The following is a 19000-nucleotide window of genomic DNA, read 5'->3' as shown; positions in this document are numbered from 1 at the left end:
TATGGCTCCTCTGGCCCCAGCTTTCTTCATAACCTGGGTTCTTGGAGTTCTATTGCATACCCTTCAGCCGTTGGATTCTAGATTCAACTTACCAGGGAATTTCCAGTTATACCGCATATTAAAGAACTAAGATGACCTTCCATTCCTTTATGGATCTGTTAGGAATGAGAAGCCAGTCAAGCCAAGGGGCTCTAGAGCTAGCAAATAGATACTTTATTGGTATTGCATACCATTCTTTTGTTGTTGTTCAACCATCTATAGAACTAGACATATATATCACTAATATTAAATATTTCCAAAAATAGCAGGTAAACTTACAGGCATTGAATAGGTGTAAAATATATGCTGTTTTGGTAATTATTAAATATACATTATTGTTTATAGTTTACCAGGTAGATGGGGTGGATTCTGATTCCATACCTACTTTCAAATATATTTTTAGTGTGAAATATCTTGAATACAGACTAAAGTATAGAGAATAAGAGCAATGAATACTTATGTAACTACAACCCAGCTTAATCAAAATCAGTATTTTGTTTTTAATAAGAAATAAAACATGACAGACGCGTTTGAACCCCTTTGGTTCCCTTCTCCATCCCATTCCTCATCTTTTCTAGACATAACCATTATATTGACTTTGGTTAAATGAATAGCACTTTGTTTCTGTTATTTGCAAAGGATTTTTGGCTTCCCTAAATTACTTTATTAGCTAATTTATCAGCTATTCTCTGGTTATATTTTCATAAAATTTGTGTTTATTCTTAATTTATACTTTTTTCCAAATTATATACTATTTGCCTAGAAAACAAAAGGCATTCATAATTAGTATATTCTTAGAGAATATTTAGTCACACTCTTTTATTTTACACATTATTTGGTACAGTTTATCTCTACTGGACTGATGTTCATTTGGATCATGCAAACAGTGGCCTGTTTGCTTCCCATATATTGCTTATGGTGCATTAGTACTAAGTTACATATTACCTTACAAAGCCAGACTTTTATTCTTTTTTTAAAAAAATCTTTATTGTTCAGATTATTACAGGTGTTCCTCTTTCCCCTCCCCCCCATAGCTCCCCTCCACCTGATTCCCCACCCCCCTTCATGCCCTTACCCCCCACCACTGTCTTCATCCATAGGTGTAAGATTTTTGTCCAATCTCTTCCTGCACCCCTCAGACCCCCTTCCCCCTGATAATTATCCGTCCCCTCCCTTTCTATGTCCCTGATTCTATTTTATTCACGAGTCCATTCTGTTCTTCAGATTTTTTATTCACTTGATTTTTAGATTCACTTGTTGGTAGGTATGTATTTGATGTCTTTTTGTTGTTCATAATTTTTACCTTTACTTTTTTTTTCTTCTTCCTCTTCTTAAAGAATACCCTTCAGCATTTCATGTAATCCTGGTTTGGTGGTGATGAACTCCTTTAGCTTTTTCTTGTCTGTGAAGCTCTACGTCTGACCTTCAATTCTGAATGATAGCTTTGCTGGGTAGAGTAATCTTGGTTGTAGGTTCTTGGTGTTCATCACTTTGAATATTTCTTGCCACTCCCGTCTGGCCTGCATAGTTTCTGTTGAGAAATCAGCTGACAGTCGTATGGGTACTCCCTTGTAGGGTAACTAGCTGTTTTTCTCTTGCTGCTTTTAATATTCTCTCTTTGTCTTTTGCCCTTGGCATTTTGATTATGATGTGTGTTGGTGTGGTCCTCTTTGGATTCCTCTTGTTTGGGGTTCTGTGCGCTTCCTGAACTTGTAAGTCTATTTCTTTCACCAGGTGGGGGAAGTTTTCTGGCATTATTTCTTCAAATAGGTTTTCAGTATCTTGCTCTCTCTCTCTTCTGGCACCCCAAAAATTTGGATGTTGGTATGCTTAAAGCCATTCCAGAGGCTCCTTACGCTATCCTCACACTTTTGGATTCTTCTTTCTTTCTGCCTCTCTGGTTGGGTGTTTTTTGCTTCCTCATATTCCAGATCTTTGGTTTAACTCTTCAGGTACGGTGGTCTACAGTTGAGTTTCTATATATTCTTTATTTCAGACAGTGTATGCTTAATTTCTGACTGGTCCTTTTCCATTTTTTTGGTATTCTCATTAAGGTCCTGGAAGGTCTCTTCAAGTTTCTCAGCGGTTTTTAGAAGATTCTTGAGTAACCTTATAAATGTGGTTCTGAACACTGTGTCGTCCATTAGTTTACTTTCCTCCATCTCTTCTATTCATGACATACTTTGGTGTCTCCGCATTTTGGCTGCCTCCCTGTGTTGATGGTAGCTCAGCTTCCCCAATCACCCTAGGTGGTCGCTCTTGGTACACCCCTTTGTGGGCTGAGTGGAAAGTCTTGGTGTAGTTAAAAGCCTTGATTGCTATTGGTACACTGGGAGGAATTGACCTCCAGGCCAATTGGCTGTGAGGACCCGCTGTGTCTATAATGGAAGCACTGCTGCGCTGGAGACACGCTTGTGGTACAGGGCTTGTTTGAGTGGGGCTTTGGTGCTCACTGAGTCCGCCTCCCGAGTGTGTCACTTATGGATGTGAGGAGTTGAAATCTGGTGTCTCACGCTGACCACTAGGTACACTGGCTTCTGGATCTCCAATGGGGTGCAGTTCAGCTGCTGTCTGAGGCCACCCTGCAGGAGCTACAGCGAGAACTGCCGTCCTCTCCTCCCTGCTTGGAGCTTGGAGGCTTTGGAGCTGTCTGTACCGGGTTGCAAGTTTACTAGTTTAAACTGCAATAGGGAAGGCCATTCATATGCAAAAGCTGCTGCTAGGAGCTTGGGTGTGTTTGTAGATTGTGCGGGGCGGAGTCTCAGGGCGTCACTAGGCTAGGGCGTGTCAAACAGCGATGGCTGGCAGTGAGCCGCCTCCAACCGTGTCTCGCGCCCCGGCGCAGCCAACAATTGTACCCTCCACGCAGCTCTGCTAGTAAGCCACCCTCACTCTGACCCGCTGGCAGGCAGCCCAGTCTCTCCCCAGAAACTGGATTTCAGAGAGATTGGGGGCTCGTCTCTCTTCGGATTGAAGAAAGCAACTACCGCCTCCAGCTGGGCTCTGCCGCCAGCTCGTATCGCGCGCGTGCTCCCCTGTACCTCAGTTTTTCAGCATTTGCGCCCTGATTGCTCCCGTCTCTTTCGGTCTAGGTGTAGAGGTTCCGCTCAGCCAGCTTTCCCGTGGTTCTGGGTGATAGACGTTCTGTCTTTTAGTTGTAGTTTTGGAAATTGTTGTGGGCGGAAGCAGCCCAGATGTTTATCTATGCCGCCATCTTGGATCCTCCCCCAAACTTTTATTCTTTATTTGGGGTGTTAAATAAGACAATATATGCTATTGAAGCATGGTTGACATTTAAGTTGAATTTAATGAAAATTATTTCAATTTGGCTTCAATTAGAGAATGACTGTACCAAGGAGCCATCTTAAAAACTATCAGAAAAATACAAATAATCTGATTCTTTAACAGTTTCATAGCTGTTTAGTCATTTGTTATGAAATTATCATCTAAGCATGTCTTCATGCTTATAGTCATTCTTCATTCACACACACACATACACACAACACTCTGATCCTAATATTAAATTCTAAATAATTTATTGTAGAATAAAATAGACATGGTTCCTGCCTTTGTATTTGCCAGTCACTGGAAACTGGTGAAAATATTGAGGAACTTTAAAGCATGAAGTGGTTTGTTTGCTTACATACTTTACAGTAGGTGGGACTTAATTCTTTTAACTCTTATGTCACTTAACAGTTTTAACTGTGGAGAAAATTGGCATGATCCTGTTAAATGTAAGGTAAGTTTGGCATTTTCATTTTTAAATAACAGCACTTCTAAGACTTGTTTACTGAAAACTACAGCCCACAATTTTGTTATCTATCCAGTAATAGATAAAATATTTTATTTTGCCCTTTTTATTTCAAATGATCATTACATTAAATGATCATTACAGAGCATTCCTTAGGAATAAGTCAACTCCTGATATTATCAGGATAATGATAGTTAAGGCACCTTCCTTAGTAGGCTTTGTATTTGGCTAAGGGGAATGGCACACCTTGGAGCTGAAATTCTAATCAAGCTCTAGGTTCTCTATTCTATTCAGCCAGAGAAAGTCCTCCTTTGGTTCAATTTTTATATACTTGATATTAAAACTACAGGATTTCCTTGATTTAAAAGGAAGTAAACCCAGTAATAATCTTGTCCTTTGGGTTTTATATTTAAGTTTGACTGAATTTGTGTTGAAGTAATTTACTATTAAGTCTTTTGTTGTAACCTAACAGTTGTTGTTCTGTGTTTTTTTTTTTCCCAAACAGTGGTTGAAGAAGTGGATTAAAAAGTGTGATGATGACAGTGAAACCTCTAATTGGATTGCAGCCAACACAAAGGTTGGTATTTTCCTTCAGTAAACTTGTGGTAATGAACTGATAAGGACAGGTACATCAGCATTAGCGAAAAAACAGTAAGTTTACCTGGTTAAGGGCCTTGTTTTACCTTTTTCTTGATTACGGTTTTTTTGTTTTTTGTTTTGTTTTGTTTTATCCAGAATGATTGCCTATTAATTTTTTTCTTTGTTTTAGTTTTGAGTTTATTTTATTGAATACTATAGTGTAATATGCACAGGACTCTACTTTAAAATTTTTCTGTTCATGGAAAAGCATTAATTTTCTATTGAAGAAAAGGCTGATAATTTTTCTACCCTGACATTTGTTATATTGCTTTCTCATATTGTTCTTGGCTTCCTTTTAGTATGCAAATGTATTGTAGAGTTTACTCCACCTAGCTTGTTTTTATTAGGCTAATTTGCATTTCTGCCTTTAAAAATCCCCAGCGTTTAATTTAAGGGATTATTTCTTTTAGAACAGCATTCAGTCAGAGTAACTGAATAACTTTATTATATAACATTTTTAACATGTTAAACTTCCATAATATGACTTATTACGAGACCTGACTCTTACGAAATATAAATCTAGGTGTAATATGGGTATCCCTTGATTTTTTATATGTGGTGTGTGTTTTGTATTATTTTTAAGTGCATTGCTCAGGATACTGGTTTCAAAATTCAGTCTCTTTATGACCCTGAACCACTTCTAGACAAAAATCTTACAAATACAAGTAATCTTGAACACCCTTGTTTCCTATCACTAAGTAATGAACAAGCATTTGAACCCCAACTGTGTACCAGCCAATCTCTGAATAGAAAAAAATTCAATCTTATATCCCATCCAAATAGGAAGTGACTTAGATAATGAATGATAAGGTTATTAATGGGCTGTTCATTTTTAGTATTGCCTTTCAAATGTGAAGATGATGCTTTAAATCTGAATTTGTGGTTGCCAACCGGTGGTCCGTGAGGTCCGAAAGGTTGGCAACCGCTGCTTTAAATAATACTGAGTTGTTTAGCCTGTGTTAGTTAAAGCTTTGCACAGTTTCATCACCCAATCACAGGACAATAAGAGTAAGGAATGCTTAAATGATGAAGGCTAACACATGATTTTATAACAATAGTACCCTGCTCTACCCCCCAAAATTAAAAATGCGTATTTATTTCTGTCTCTCAGAAAGCATTAGCAGTGAAACTTAAGTCCTTTCACATGGTACAATGCCCACATCTTTGAGAACTGTATGGTTAAAATATTTTTGTGCTCTCTAAAACCATCATGATAAGTATAATGGTTTTCATGAGTGCATTGCTGAAAACCTTACTGTAGTGTCAGGAAGTGTGGTTACTTTTGTTATTTTAAAAAATTTCCTCGCTTGCCTCATTTTTTTGAAAATTGAGAATTTCTCCACCAGATATGTTCATTAAAGCCCCAGAATCCTTAAATCTTCTTTGTAAAACTAGTGTTTAGAATAGGGCAGCTATATTTTCAATAAATAGTTTGCTTAAACTCTCACCCACTTTCTACATCTAGAGAAATCACAAATACTCTAAACCCCCAAGATGTTTAAAGGAGGGAATATAGGTTTGAATATGTTTGACTGATTAGAAAATAGATTATTGAGGAAGAATAGTAATCCTATATAATAAAAGGCTAATATGCAAATCAACCAAATGGCAGAATGACTGGTCTCTATGACACACACTGACCACCAGGGGGCAGATACTCAATGCAGGAGCTGCCCCCTGGTGGCAGTGCACTCCCACAGGGGGAGTGCCCCTCAGCCTCTCCCGTCTCAGTGGCAGCGCTAAGGATGTCTGAGAGCTCCCGGATTGGGAGAGGGTGCAGGCCAGGCTGAGGGACGGACACACACACACAAACACACACGCACACCCTGAGTGCACGAATTTTGTGCAACGAGTCTCTAGTTTCTAATAAGAAAGTTACCTACTTGGTAGGTTTTTGTTTGTTTTCTAATATATTTTTATTGATTTCCGAGAGGAATGAAGAGGGAGAGCGAGGTAGAAACATCAGTGATGAGCCCTAGCCAGTTTGGCTCAGTGGATAGAGTGTCGGCCTGCAGACTCGAGGGTCCCAGGTTCGATTCTGGTCAAGGGCGTGTACCTTGGTTGCGGGCACATACCCAGTGGGGAGTGTGCAGGAGGCAGCTGATCGATGTTTCTAACTCTCTACCCCTCTCCCTTCCTCTCTGTAAAAAATAAAAATAAATGAAGGAAGGGAGGGAGGGAGGGAAAGTGAGAGAGAGAGAAAAAGAAAAAGAAAAAGATCACTGATGAGAGAGAATCATTGATCTCTCTTCTGCACGCCCCCTACTAAGTATCATGCCCAAAACCCATGTGCCCTGACCAGGAATGGAACCGTGACCTCCTGGTTCATAGGTTGATGCTCAACCACTGAGCCGCACTTGGCTGGGCTCAACTTGGTAGTTTTGAGGTGAAAGTGAAGAGGTTTATTTTTCTTGAGAAGTTTCAGAAACTTTTGTTTATTTATTTATCCTCCCCCCGCCCCCCCGCCGTGTCCCTCGTGGTTAAAAGGGTCGCCCCAGTTATGCGCAAGCAACTGCTCTGGCGCTGCAGCCTGACCCCCGAGAAACTTTTATTTATTATCAGCTCCTTAAACAGATATGCAGATTGTTGATGGTATCCTAACATATTGAGAACTTCATACTATTTGGTTAATTATAACAAAGATAAGTAGAGTGAAACATATTTCAGGCCTGGAACTTGCTTCTTTGAGAAAATGTAAAATTTCTTACGTGTGTGATTTCAAATTTTTGATTTAACCCATTGTACACCATAAGCGTATGTAGATGCAAGCAGTGGACCTTCCCCACACGCCACACGTGTCTATAAAACAAAATGTTTTCCCTAAGTGGCAGCTCTGACCAACTATAAAATCATTTTTCGTGAGAATTTTAGCTGAAAATATTTAGGAACATCTGAATTGTGAGTAATATTTTTATAATATTCATTGCAAATTGATTTTTTTTAATTCAAAATACCGTGGCGTATGGGGATGGTTTTCGTTTTTGGATGCGTGGTAGTTAACTGGTTAAAATGTATGATTAAAAATTGCCATATTGACTTATTTCAAATAACTGTAGTTTATGGGTAGTGTAGTCTGTTTCACAAAGGCTGAATTATACAAATAATATAATGAGTAATACTTGCGCCTTGTGGTAGTTACAGACATCAAGCAAAAACACAAGCTTTATATCTTTATTTTCTTTTAAATAATGGGTGTTTGATTTTTCTAGATTTTTTTAAAAGACAAAAACAGTAGGCCTGCAGGTTAATAACTTTGGCTCACTAGCAAAAAAGAAAATGATAGAGACTTGAGGGATAAAAGTCATGACCTGTGTAGCACAGTTATAAATGGACCACAATGAGAAGAATTTAAAGCAAGAATATTTGGCAGAAGGAAGTTGGGAACCTCAATAGCCACAAAAAGAATTTACCAGTTCCACTTGCCTATTGAGGCCAAATTGCTTGAGTGTGAATCCTTACTCTATCATTTGCTACCTTTGTGACCTTGGACTAGTTTCTTTGCTTTCTCTCCCTTAGTTAATTCATCTGAAAAATGGAAATAAGAATAGCACTACTATAAGGATTATAAATTAATGCATATAAAACACTGAGAACAATGTGATATACAAGAAGTACTCAATAATTATTTTTAGATGACACTAGAGAGAGAACTATATTTACATGAACAAACTTTTATCTTCCATAAAACTATTATTACTGTCTATGGCTAAAAGTACTTTAAAAATATTTTGTCCGCCAACCCCACTAAAATCCTTAAATTCTTGTGCATCTTAACAGCCAGTAATAATGATAACAGATCATTTTCAGTAGTTCTTATTAATTATTCCATGCTGTTCTAAGTGCTTTACATGTATTAATCACAGTAAATGTGATATCAAAAATAAACCAAATCTAGAACGGGCTTCTTCTCAGTGGTAGTAATACAACCTAGTGTAGCATTGACACCAACTTTATAGTTTCTCTTCATAGGAATGTCCCAAATGCCATGTCACAATTGAGAAGGATGGCGGTTGTAATCACATGGTCTGTCGTAACCAGAACTGTAAAGCAGAGTTTTGCTGGGTGTGTCTTGGCCCTTGGGAACCACATGGATCTGCCTGGTAGGTTGGGGAAATGAAGGGAAGGATATGTTCACATAAGTATGTGATAAATGCTGCATATTATGAATAAGGTTTCTACCTCATGGAAATCACCATCTAACTTGGGAGCTAGCTAAATGAATACAGTGTGTGATTAGTGTTAGAAGTAGTTCAAGATATCGAGAGAGAAGGATTAATTAGGCATATTTCACAGATAAGGTAATAATTGAGATGAATTTTAAGGAGGACTAAGTTCATTAGGTTGAAAAAGTGTTAGGAAAACATTCAGGGCAAAAGGAGCAGCATGAACAAAGGTAGAATGATGTGAACATGCATGATTTATTCAGAGAAGAGTTGCATTGTCTGATATATCTCTCTCTAGACAACAGTTGAAGAAAACTAAGAGACTGATGGCAAAACCCAGCATGCAGGTGTGTTTTACTTACCCTGTCAAAAAGTTTGTCCCAAATTTGGAAAATTACCCAATGCATTTCAGATTTTTAGCTTCTTTTTGAAACATAGGCACAGGCCTGCATTTCTGTTTGACAGCAATCACCTGGAATTGATGGCTAACCTTTCCTTTTCAGTTAATGTTTCCCCAAAACTGAAGCTTAATGGCATTTGCATTTATCATGATGGCACTAATCACATTTCAGTAGAAATATATATCTTTGCTCCATGCATATTAATTTTTTAAATATATTTTTATTGATTTGGAGAGAGGAAGGGAGAGGGAAAGAAAGATGGAAACATCAATGATGAGAATCATTAATCAGCTGCCTCCTACACGCCCACTACTGGGGATCGAACCCACAACCCGGGCATGTGCCCTTGACCGGAATCGAACCTGGGACCTTTCAGTCCACAGGCCGCCGCTCTATCCACTGAGCCAAGCCAGCTAGGGCCCATGCATATTTCTTACTCATTTGGAGAAATGCAAGTTAGACTGAGAATGCCTTCAATTTTGAGAAAAATAGGAGTTAGTACATCTTTTGGTAAAAGTGAAAATATTTGAGTGTCATAATATTCAAATGACCTGTTTCACTGATTTGAGTTATCTGCCTATCCCCTATTGGCCTTTGAGTTTGTGGTCCCTCATAAGTTGTGGGGAATAGGACCTAAAGTAGTTTGGACACTTGTCAGAAGGATTTTAGAGGCGTGACATGATCGGGTCTGTTTTTTAGATGAGAAAGCTCTCTGTTATCTTCTTACTTACATTGTCTCATGATTGTGGCTGCTTTATAGAAGGTAGATGGGAGGGGAATAAATTGTAGGTTCAAGTCCAGATGACAAAGATATGAACTTCAGACAATGGCAAGTCTTCTCTGTTCGTTTATTGGAACTTTCATTAGTTTCATTAACTAGAGGAATAGTATCAGGAGGGATTACTTGTCTGAAATTAATTCCAAGCCAGGTAAAAATTAATTGGAAGTAAAGGAAGTGATTTTGCTACTGTCAGAGCCATGAAAGGGTGTTTGGGTTTTCACCAGACAGATACTTTGGATTTTAAGAAGGCAAACTAGGATTAGAATGTTCAGAAACTAATAAATTCAGTCTAGTGTATTTTTAAAAGCCTAGTGAAGGCGAGAGGGAATGTGGAAGAAGAGTTATTAAAGAGATGTACTTTTGTGTGTAAGGTAATCTCTGATCACAACTTAAATTTTAAATGAGCTATATTGAAAACTAAAAAGGGTACAAAACAAATGGATACCAAAGAATAAACAATGGCCTGGATCAGGGTGTCAGAAATGTAGTTTGGACAATATCAGAAGGATTTTAAGGGCATGACATGATCAGATCTGTTATTTAGATGGGAAGGCTCTCTGTTACGTTCTTACTTACATTGTCTCATGATTGTGGCTGCTTTGTAAAGGATGGATGGGAGGGGAATAAATCGTAGGTTCAAGTCCTGATGACAAAGATATGAACTTAAGACAATGCCTTTTGCCATGGCTAGGATTACAAATGATTCATGCTCTGCTTTCTTTTTTCTTTTTTTTTTTTTTTAATATATTCTATTGATTTTTCACAGAGAGGAAGAGAGAGGGATAGAGAGTTAGAAACATCGATGAGAGAGAAACATCGATCAGCTGCCTCTTGCACACCCCCTACTGGGGATGTGCCCGCAACCAAGGTACATGCCCTTGACCGGAATCGAACCTGGGACCCTTGAGTCCGCAGGCCAACGCTCTATCCACTGAGCCAAACCGGTTTTGGCGATGCTCTGCTTTCTTGTTTGAATCTGAAAATGCCTCAGAATCTTCAAAATAGTATTCCAAGAGCACTATAAGTTTTCTAAGTTAGAAATATAGATGATTCCTATTTGCTTTTCTGCTTTAAAATCCTTAGTGATGTTGGCAGAGTAAAGCCCAGAATGAATTGAGGCTTATAAATATCTAAAAAAATAAAAGGAAAAATTTTAAGGAATATAGATTCTAAGAAGAAGAGGTGTTAATATTTGACCAGTAGAGGGCAAGGAGGGGTGATCTTTGGACTAAATTGAGTAGAATAATTATTGGTAAAAGAAGATTATAACCCAAGCTGGGGGGAAATTAATCTCCTGACCTAGGTAAATTGTGGTCTGGGTTATTTTAAAAACTTGAAGATGAGCTCAGTGAGACATTGTTGGTCTGAGTAATTTTGGAAAATAGAGAGATACCAAAGACTGGAAGCAGACAACATATGTAATTCAAGTTTCCAAATTTTGTGATTCCACAAACTACATATGAGCCACATAACTTTAATTTTTCTCTTCTGTTAAATCCCAGAATCCAATGGTATTATTAGGATGATGGATTAGGGAATGTCTTACAGATCTCAGTAAGATACTTCATTGTAAACTGAGAAGTTTGTGGCCTGGGCTGTGAATATAGAGAGGGAGGGATATTTGGGATTAATTGAATGATATCTTGGAGTATAGATAATGGGTTTGTGTCTTTCTGAGCCTAATGGAATGCTTTATTGGTTTGCTGAAAGGCTTTGTCCTTACCTGTTTTGTTTGGTAGTTTTTTCCTCTACATAAACTGTATACTGCTTTTCTGATCAGTTTCATTGATGACAGTCTTAAACTAATCTTTCATTTGGGGTAACATCAAAGAGAGATATTAAATATATAGGTCATCAAAATCCTGAAGAACTTGACAAGCTGGAATAATGATCCAGTTTAACAAGATTTTCTTTAGTTTAACAAAGATCACTGTTAAAAGTTTCTGGAGACATGACAACAACATGTGAACAATGTACTCACTGGTTAAGAGCATGGGCCTCAGTTGGCATACAATGCATGAGTTTAATTCCCAGCTCTGAAACTGTATTTTTGCAACTTTAGTTTTTTACCTATCTTCTCAAAACCTAGTTCTTCATCTACTCAGTGAGGATAATAATAATACACATTTTATAGATGGTTGAGAGAATTAAATGTGATAGTACATTTAAAGTTCTTAGTAAGTGTATTGTATATTGCAATCACTCAATTAATACCAGCTGCTTTCATAAATAGGCTCCCATAAAAGAAGAGGTAGAGAGTAAGCAGGACAAGGGAAGTGCCTGTCTTATTCACCTCCACTGACTTCTCTTTCTCCCAGCTCCTCACTTTATATATCATTCAGTTTTCAGTGATGCTTATAAATTGTAATAGCATATACAACAAATAGCAATAGCATCTATTACTGTTGTAGTCCATCAACTATTAGTCTATAAAAGAGAAGAGAAGGTGAGTAGTAACTCTGGAAAAATTGGAAATATTTGGCCTAAATAATAGTCAGCCTAGGAGATGAGATGATCCCTTTCTTTAGAAATTGGGTTAGAAGTTCAAATTTTAGTCAGTAAATGGAAGTGCTAGAATGACAGCGTTTTCTAATGATTATAGGTGAGCTGATTTGGAATGGACTACCTCAGAAAGTAGGAAATTCCCTATTACTAGACAGAGGACTGATATTCTATTACAGAGAGAATTCAAGCACTAGATGTGGATTAGATTTAACACTGAGCACCTTTCAGTATAGTAACTATCATTATAATGATAGAACCCTGGGTATTTTAGCACCTCAGTTTATCTGTATCTGTATAAAGCAGAATATTGGTTCTAAATAATCTCTAAATCCAGGCTACAATTCTATTCCCTTTTTTATTTATGGAATCTTCTTACTTTAAGGTACAACTGTAACCGCTATAATGAGGATGATGCAAAGGCAGCAAGAGATGCACAGGAGGTAAGTACACTTATTTTGGGGTAACAGTTGAATAAGATGTGCATTGTATGTTTATTAAGGAATAAATTAGCAGGAGTTTTCAATTTTGAAAGATTCATGGGAATATACTCCAGTAAATACTGGGTATCTATGTACATTTAGAAAGGGAAACTTATCCAAAATGCATATCAGGAGCATTTCTATTTATAGGTGTGTCTGCTTTCTTTTAATCTAGACATTCCAGGTTTTAGTAGTCATGGTGTCAAGATTTTCCCTCCCCAACAAGGAGACTAGAGAACAGTAATTGTTCAATAGTCTGCTGCTATTTATATGCAGTCTCACTTATTTTTAATTCTTTTTTTTTTTTTTTTAACCTCGTTCATTAAGAAGCTGTTTTGGAATGGACTGCCTCAGGAGATGGGGAATTACCTATCACAGGATGGGACACAACCACTATTATAGAAGGGATTCAAACAATTTGGGTGTAGGTTTAGATCCAACAACATTTTTAATTCCTTTCAGCCTGTGATTCTATCACAATTGTAGACTCCTGGCATTCCTTACATGCCATCCATCCCATGTTGGAATTCCCCAGTTGTCCCCAAAATATTTCTAAATGGTTTTCCTTGCAAGGATATAATCCAGAACATAACCTGTTGCTTCTTATTTCATTTTTTTAAAAATATTTTTTTATTGATTTCAGAGAGGAAGGGAGGGGGAGAGATAGAAACATTAATGATGAGAGAGAATCATTGATTGGCTGCCTCCTGCATGCCCCCTATTGGGGATCAGGCCCAAAACTTGGGCTTGTGCCCTGACCTGGAACCCTGATCTCCTGGTTCATAAATCAAAGCTCAGCCACTTAGCCACACAGGCCAGGCTCTTGTTTTTCTTTTTAAACATTCTTTTAAAATTTATTTACAATAAAAAATACCATAAATACAGCAGAGAGAGAGAGAGAGAGAGAGTGTGTGTGTGTGTGTGTGTGTGTGTGTAACCTAATCTCATATTGTTAGAAGTGAAACTTCTGTCTTTTTTTGTTTTGTTTTTTGAGAAATTCTATTTTGTATTTATAAATGATAAGTAGTGGTTCATAGACTTTCACAATATTTGTGGTCCTTTTAAAAGGGAAAATACCTGCAAATTCCAGTATTGATTTAGTTTATATTCATTGTAATTTTACTTAAATATGTTTAAACATAAAACCATCTGTAGCCCTGGCCAGTTTGGTTCAGTGGATAGAGCGTTGGCCTGCGGACTCAAGGGTCCCAGGTTCAATTCCGGTCAAGGGCATGTACCTTGGTTGCGGGCACATCCCTGGTAGGAGGTGTGCAGGAGGCAGCTGATTGATGTTTCTCTCTCATCGGTGTTTTTGGCTCTCTTTCCCTCTCCCTTGCTCTCTGTAAAAAATCAATAAAATATACTTAAAAAAAAAACAACCATCTGTAAACCCTCATGCTTTTATACAACTAAACCAAGAGAACTCCAAAACCAGTGAAACTCAAGTTAAATTACCATTGATAGCCCTACTCGGTGTGGCTCAGTTGATTGGGCGTTGTCCTGTGTACCAAAAGGTTGCCAGTTTGATTCCCAGTCACGGCACATGCCTGGGTTGTTGGCTCAATCCCCAAGTAGGGGGCATGTAGGAGGCAACTGATCAATATTTCCCCCTCACATTGATGTTTTTCTCTCTCCCTTCTTCTCTCTAAAAATTGGGGGGGAAATTTTTACTGTTGATGGATTGCTGTACGTGGCTGGTTTTGAATAGTTTATTACATTTGAATAAGTGTATTGTGAATCAATAAATCAAAAATTAAGAACAAAGAGCTCATAACTTAAGCCAATTATTATCCTCAAATTCCAAAATAGAATAGTACAGGAAGACTATAGAGAAAATAGGACTTTTTTGTGTGTGATAAAAACTTATCACAAAAGTATCTTAGGAACACAGATTTTAACTTTCTTTACAAAAATAGCAGCTGGATGTGTCTTACCCCTGGTCTAAGCATTCAGATTTTCTTGTTTGTTTGTTTTCCAAAGTATTTTCATGTCGCTGATTGGTTTTCTCAATCTAGATTCTGTTGTTTGATTTAAAAGTTGGTTTTATTGTCTGGTCATCCTGGCTCAGTGGTTGAACATCGACCTATGAACCAGGAGGTTATGGTGCGATTTCTTGTCAGGTCACATACCCAGGTTGCGGGCTCAATCCCCATTGTAGGGTGTGCAGGAGGCAGCCGATCAATGATTCTCTCTCATCATTGATTTTTCTATCTCCCTCTCTCTTCCTCTCTGAAAGCAACAAAGATATGTATATATTTTTTTAAGTTGGTTTTATTCGCAGTGATGGTATGGATTTTCTTTAATGTTAAATTTTAGACCTATTTTAATAAGCTGTTTAAGAATTGTTGGTCATATTAAATCAAGTCTTACACGTTTTAATATGGCAATTTAGGTTTTCTGTTTCATCTTGGGAATTTGACAGGCTTGAAAATATTAGTGCTTTGGGGTAGGTCAGTGGTCGGCAAACTCATTAGTCAACAGAGCCAAATATCAACAGTACAACGATTGAAATTTCTTTTGAGAGCCAAATTTTTTAAACTTCTTCTAACGCCAGTTCTTCAAAATAGACTCACCCAGGCCGTGGTATTTTGTGGAAGAGCCACACTCAAGGGGCCAAAGAGCCACATGTGGCTCGTGAGCCGCAGTTTGCCGACCACAGGGGTAGGTAAAATGCCAGGCAAATTATTTTTCATGTATATATTTTTACATCTAGTTGCTGTAATTTTTATATTAAGATACATAATAACAGTAACCTATCTAATAAAAGAGTAATATGCAAATTGACCATCACTCCAACACACAAGATGGCTGCTCCCATGTGGTCAAAGATGGCTGCCCCCATGTGGACACAAGATGGTCACCACAAGATGTCCAGCAGGGAAGGGCAGTTGGGAGGGATCAGGGCAGTTAGGGGTGACCAGGCTGGCAGAGGAGGGAAGTTGGGGGTGACTGGGCCTGCAGGGAAAGGCAGTTGGGGGAACCAGGCCTGCAGGGGAGGGCAGTTTGGGGGGACCCAGGCCTGCAGGGGAGGGCAGTTGTGGGGGGCCAGACCAGCAGGGGAGAGCAGTTAGGGGGGACCAGGCCTACAGGGGAGGGCAGTTGCGGGAGACCAGGCTGGAAGGGAAGGGCAGTTAGGGGCAATCGGGCTATCAGGGGAGTGGTTAGGGGGTGATCAGGCTGGCAGGCAGAAGCGGTTAGGAGCAGTCAGGAAGGCAGGAAGGCAGGCAGGCAAGCAGTTGGGAGCCAGCAGTCCTGGATTGTGAGAGGGATGTCCGACTGCTCGGGCCTAAACGGGCAGTCGGACATCCCTTGAGGGGTCCCAGATTGGAGAGGGTCCAGGCTGGGCTGAGGGACACACACCCCCGTGCACGAATTTCGTGCACCGGGCCTCTAGTTTTTAATAATGATTGGATGTAATGGGCATAATTTTCCGTGTGTAAGCATTGATTTTGATATCTACCCGACTCTTGAAGTAGCATGGCTTGTATAGATTTTTTTGAGATGTTTCAATGTTGTATGATATTAGATCATGTTAGTAGTGTCTGTGCTGTTAATTAGCTTTAAGGCATGAGGAGAGGAAGAGAGAGAAGGTGATGGTAAAAGAAAAGAAATATGTATCTGGTAAGAAACCCTTTCATAGTGGTAGCATTTAATAAGCATTTATTATAATCATTTTCTACATATTAGGTATACATAATAAGATTACTTTTTATTATTTTATTTATTTTAAAATATATTTTTATTGATTTTAAAGAAGAAAGGAGAAGGAGAGAGAGATAGAAACATCAATGATGAGAGAGAATCATTGATCGGCTGCCTCCTATATGCTCCCCCCCACCCCCCGCCCCGGGGTGGGTGGGATCGAGCCTGCAACCCAGGCATGTGCCCTGACTGGGAATCAAACTATGACCTCCTTGTTCATAGGTCAAGGTCAACCACTGAGCCATGCTAAGATTACTTTTAAAAATTCTGGCTCCTCTGGAGAAGTAAGTGTAATGGAAGAGACCTATGTAAATTATTTTTGCCGTGTGATAAATAATATGAAGCAAATCTAGACCAGATATTATATTGTTTCTTTGTTACTACTTCATCTGATTTAAAAAAATTTTTACTGTAACTGCAATACCAATTGTTTGTATATATATTTATTATATATTATAGCATATTATGTTTAAATTATACTATATATAGTTTGAAAGCAATATTTTATTAATATTGCCAACTCTCCAGTGTTCAAATGTCCCATTTATTTCATAAGTTTTTTTAAATAATTGCTTCAAATCAGAATCCACACAGGTCCACAAAATGGATTTGATTGATATCTCTTGAGTCTCCACTAATCTTTAAATCCTCTCTCTCTCTCTCTCTCTCTCTCTCTCTCTCTCTCTCTCTCTCTCTCTCTCTTCTCTCTCCCTCTCTCCCTCTCTCCCTCTCTCCCTCTCTCCCTCTCTCCCTCTCTCCCTCCCCCCCCCCTTGCCATTATTTGTAGGGGAAACTACGTTATTTTGCCTTACAGAATTTTCCATATTTTTTATTTTGCTGATTGCAGCTCTCTGGTGTCATTTAATAGGTTCTTCTATCCCTGTATTTCCTGAAAGTGATGGTTAATTCCAGATACTTGAATTCAGTCTCAGTTTGTGGAGGAAGGTGGTGTGGAAAGGACATAAAACTCTTAGCTGTTTTATAGTGTATTGGGAGCTATAAGGTGTCTGGTTGCTTCTCTGTTTTCTACTTTTTTTAAAAAAAATTGATATTAGAGAGGGGACGGGAGAAAGAGAGAAACATCAATTTGTTGTTCCACTTATTTATGCATTCATTGGTTGATTCTGACCAGGGATGGAACCCGCAACTTTTGTGGATAGGGATGACACTTGCCAATTGAGCTACCTGGCCAGGGATGCCTCTCTGTTTTCTACTTCAAAATATTGATGCTTCTTGCATATTTATATTTTATCACACACTGTAAAACAGTGATATTCCGTAGAATTTTTTATAATGACAAAAATGTGCTTTATTATCACTGTCCAATTCAGTAGCCACTGAGCACGTGTGGCTATTGAGTACTAAAGAACTGAATTTTTTTTTTTGCCCTAGCTGGTTTGGCTCAATGGATAGAGTGTCAGCCTGCAGACTGAAAGGTCCCAGGTTCAATTCTGGCCAAAGGCACATGCCTGGGTTGTGGGCTCGATCCCCAGTAGGGGGTGTGCAAGAGGCAGCCAATCAATGATTCTCTCACATCATTGATGTTTCTTTCTCTCTCTCCCTCTCCCTTCCTCTCTGAAATCAATAAAATATATATATTTTTTAAAAGAACTGAATTTTTAATTTTAATTTAAATAGTCACATGTTTCTATTGCCTGCCATATTAGAAAGTACAGCTATGAGACATTCAAAGCAGTATTAAATAACAAAGCTAGCAGTAAATGCCTGATTTTAGCCAAAATCCTATACTTTCATCAGTAAATGTGACTATCAGCTTTTGTTTATATATAATACATTTGTCATAATTATGTAACCTTAATTTTTCTTATGTGCCAGCGATCTAGGGCAGCCCTGCAGAGGTACCTGTTCTATTGTAATCGCTATATGAACCACATGCAGAGTCTACGCTTTGAGCACAAACTGTATGCTCAGGTGAAGCAGAAAATGGAAGAGATGCAACAGCACAACATGTCCTGGATTGAGGTGCAGTTCCTGAAGAAGGCAGTCGATGTCCTCTGCCAGTGTCGTGCCACACTCATGTACACTTATGTCTTCGCTTTCTACCTCAAAAAGAATAACCAGTCCATTATTTTTGAGGTAAGAATAGTTACTGAGTGGGAAAAAGACCCACCTTGTATCCTAGGACTATTTGGTCTTTCATAGATAAAGATACAGAAAGTTTTAAAGGTTCCTATCTGCTCAAAAAGTGTAGACTAAAAATGTTTTTAGTGGGAAAGCACAAAAAATTTAAATTTCTTGTCCTAAACCACATGCAAATTGATGTGTGTTAGCCACCTAGCTATTAATTGTGCAGACTTGAATCAGCCCTGAACTTGAATCTTGACTTCATTACTTATTAGCTCTGTTGACTTGGAGCAGATTACTTAACCTCTTCTATATTTGTTTTAAAATGGAGTTAATACTTTTCTAAGATGTTATATATAAGGTTTAAGTGAGACAACCCATGTAGATTTGTAGATTACTTATAACACCTGGTATGTCATAGTTCTCAAAGCCTTTTCTCAGGCAAAACTAATATG

The 19000-nt window shown here is 38.4% G+C and overlaps 1 protein-coding gene across 3 annotated transcripts in view; it reads left to right on the top strand.

Annotated features, from left to right (window-relative positions):
• ARIH1 (ariadne RBR E3 ubiquitin protein ligase 1) overlaps positions 1-19000 on the top strand; it is a 175759-nt gene that overhangs the window by 139289 nt on the left and 17470 nt on the right. For all 3 annotated transcript variants that reach the window (XM_079788687.1, XM_079788686.1, XM_079788688.1), the window contains 5 exons: positions 3736-3778; positions 4296-4367; positions 8399-8529; positions 12662-12719; positions 18297-18557. In XM_079788687.1, coding sequence (XP_079644813.1) covers positions 3736-3778; positions 4296-4367; positions 8399-8529; positions 12662-12719; positions 18297-18557 — 565 coding nt within the window. The remainder of the gene's footprint in view (positions 1-3735; positions 3779-4295; positions 4368-8398; positions 8530-12661; positions 12720-18296; positions 18558-19000) is intronic.

Source organism: Cnephaeus nilssonii (assembly GCF_951640355.1).
Source record: "Cnephaeus nilssonii genome assembly, chromosome: 1".
Lineage (NCBI taxonomy): Eukaryota > Metazoa > Chordata > Mammalia > Chiroptera > Vespertilionidae > Cnephaeus > Cnephaeus nilssonii.
Note: the sequence above shows the minus strand (reverse complement) of the source record. Positions and strands in the feature narration are given on the sequence as shown.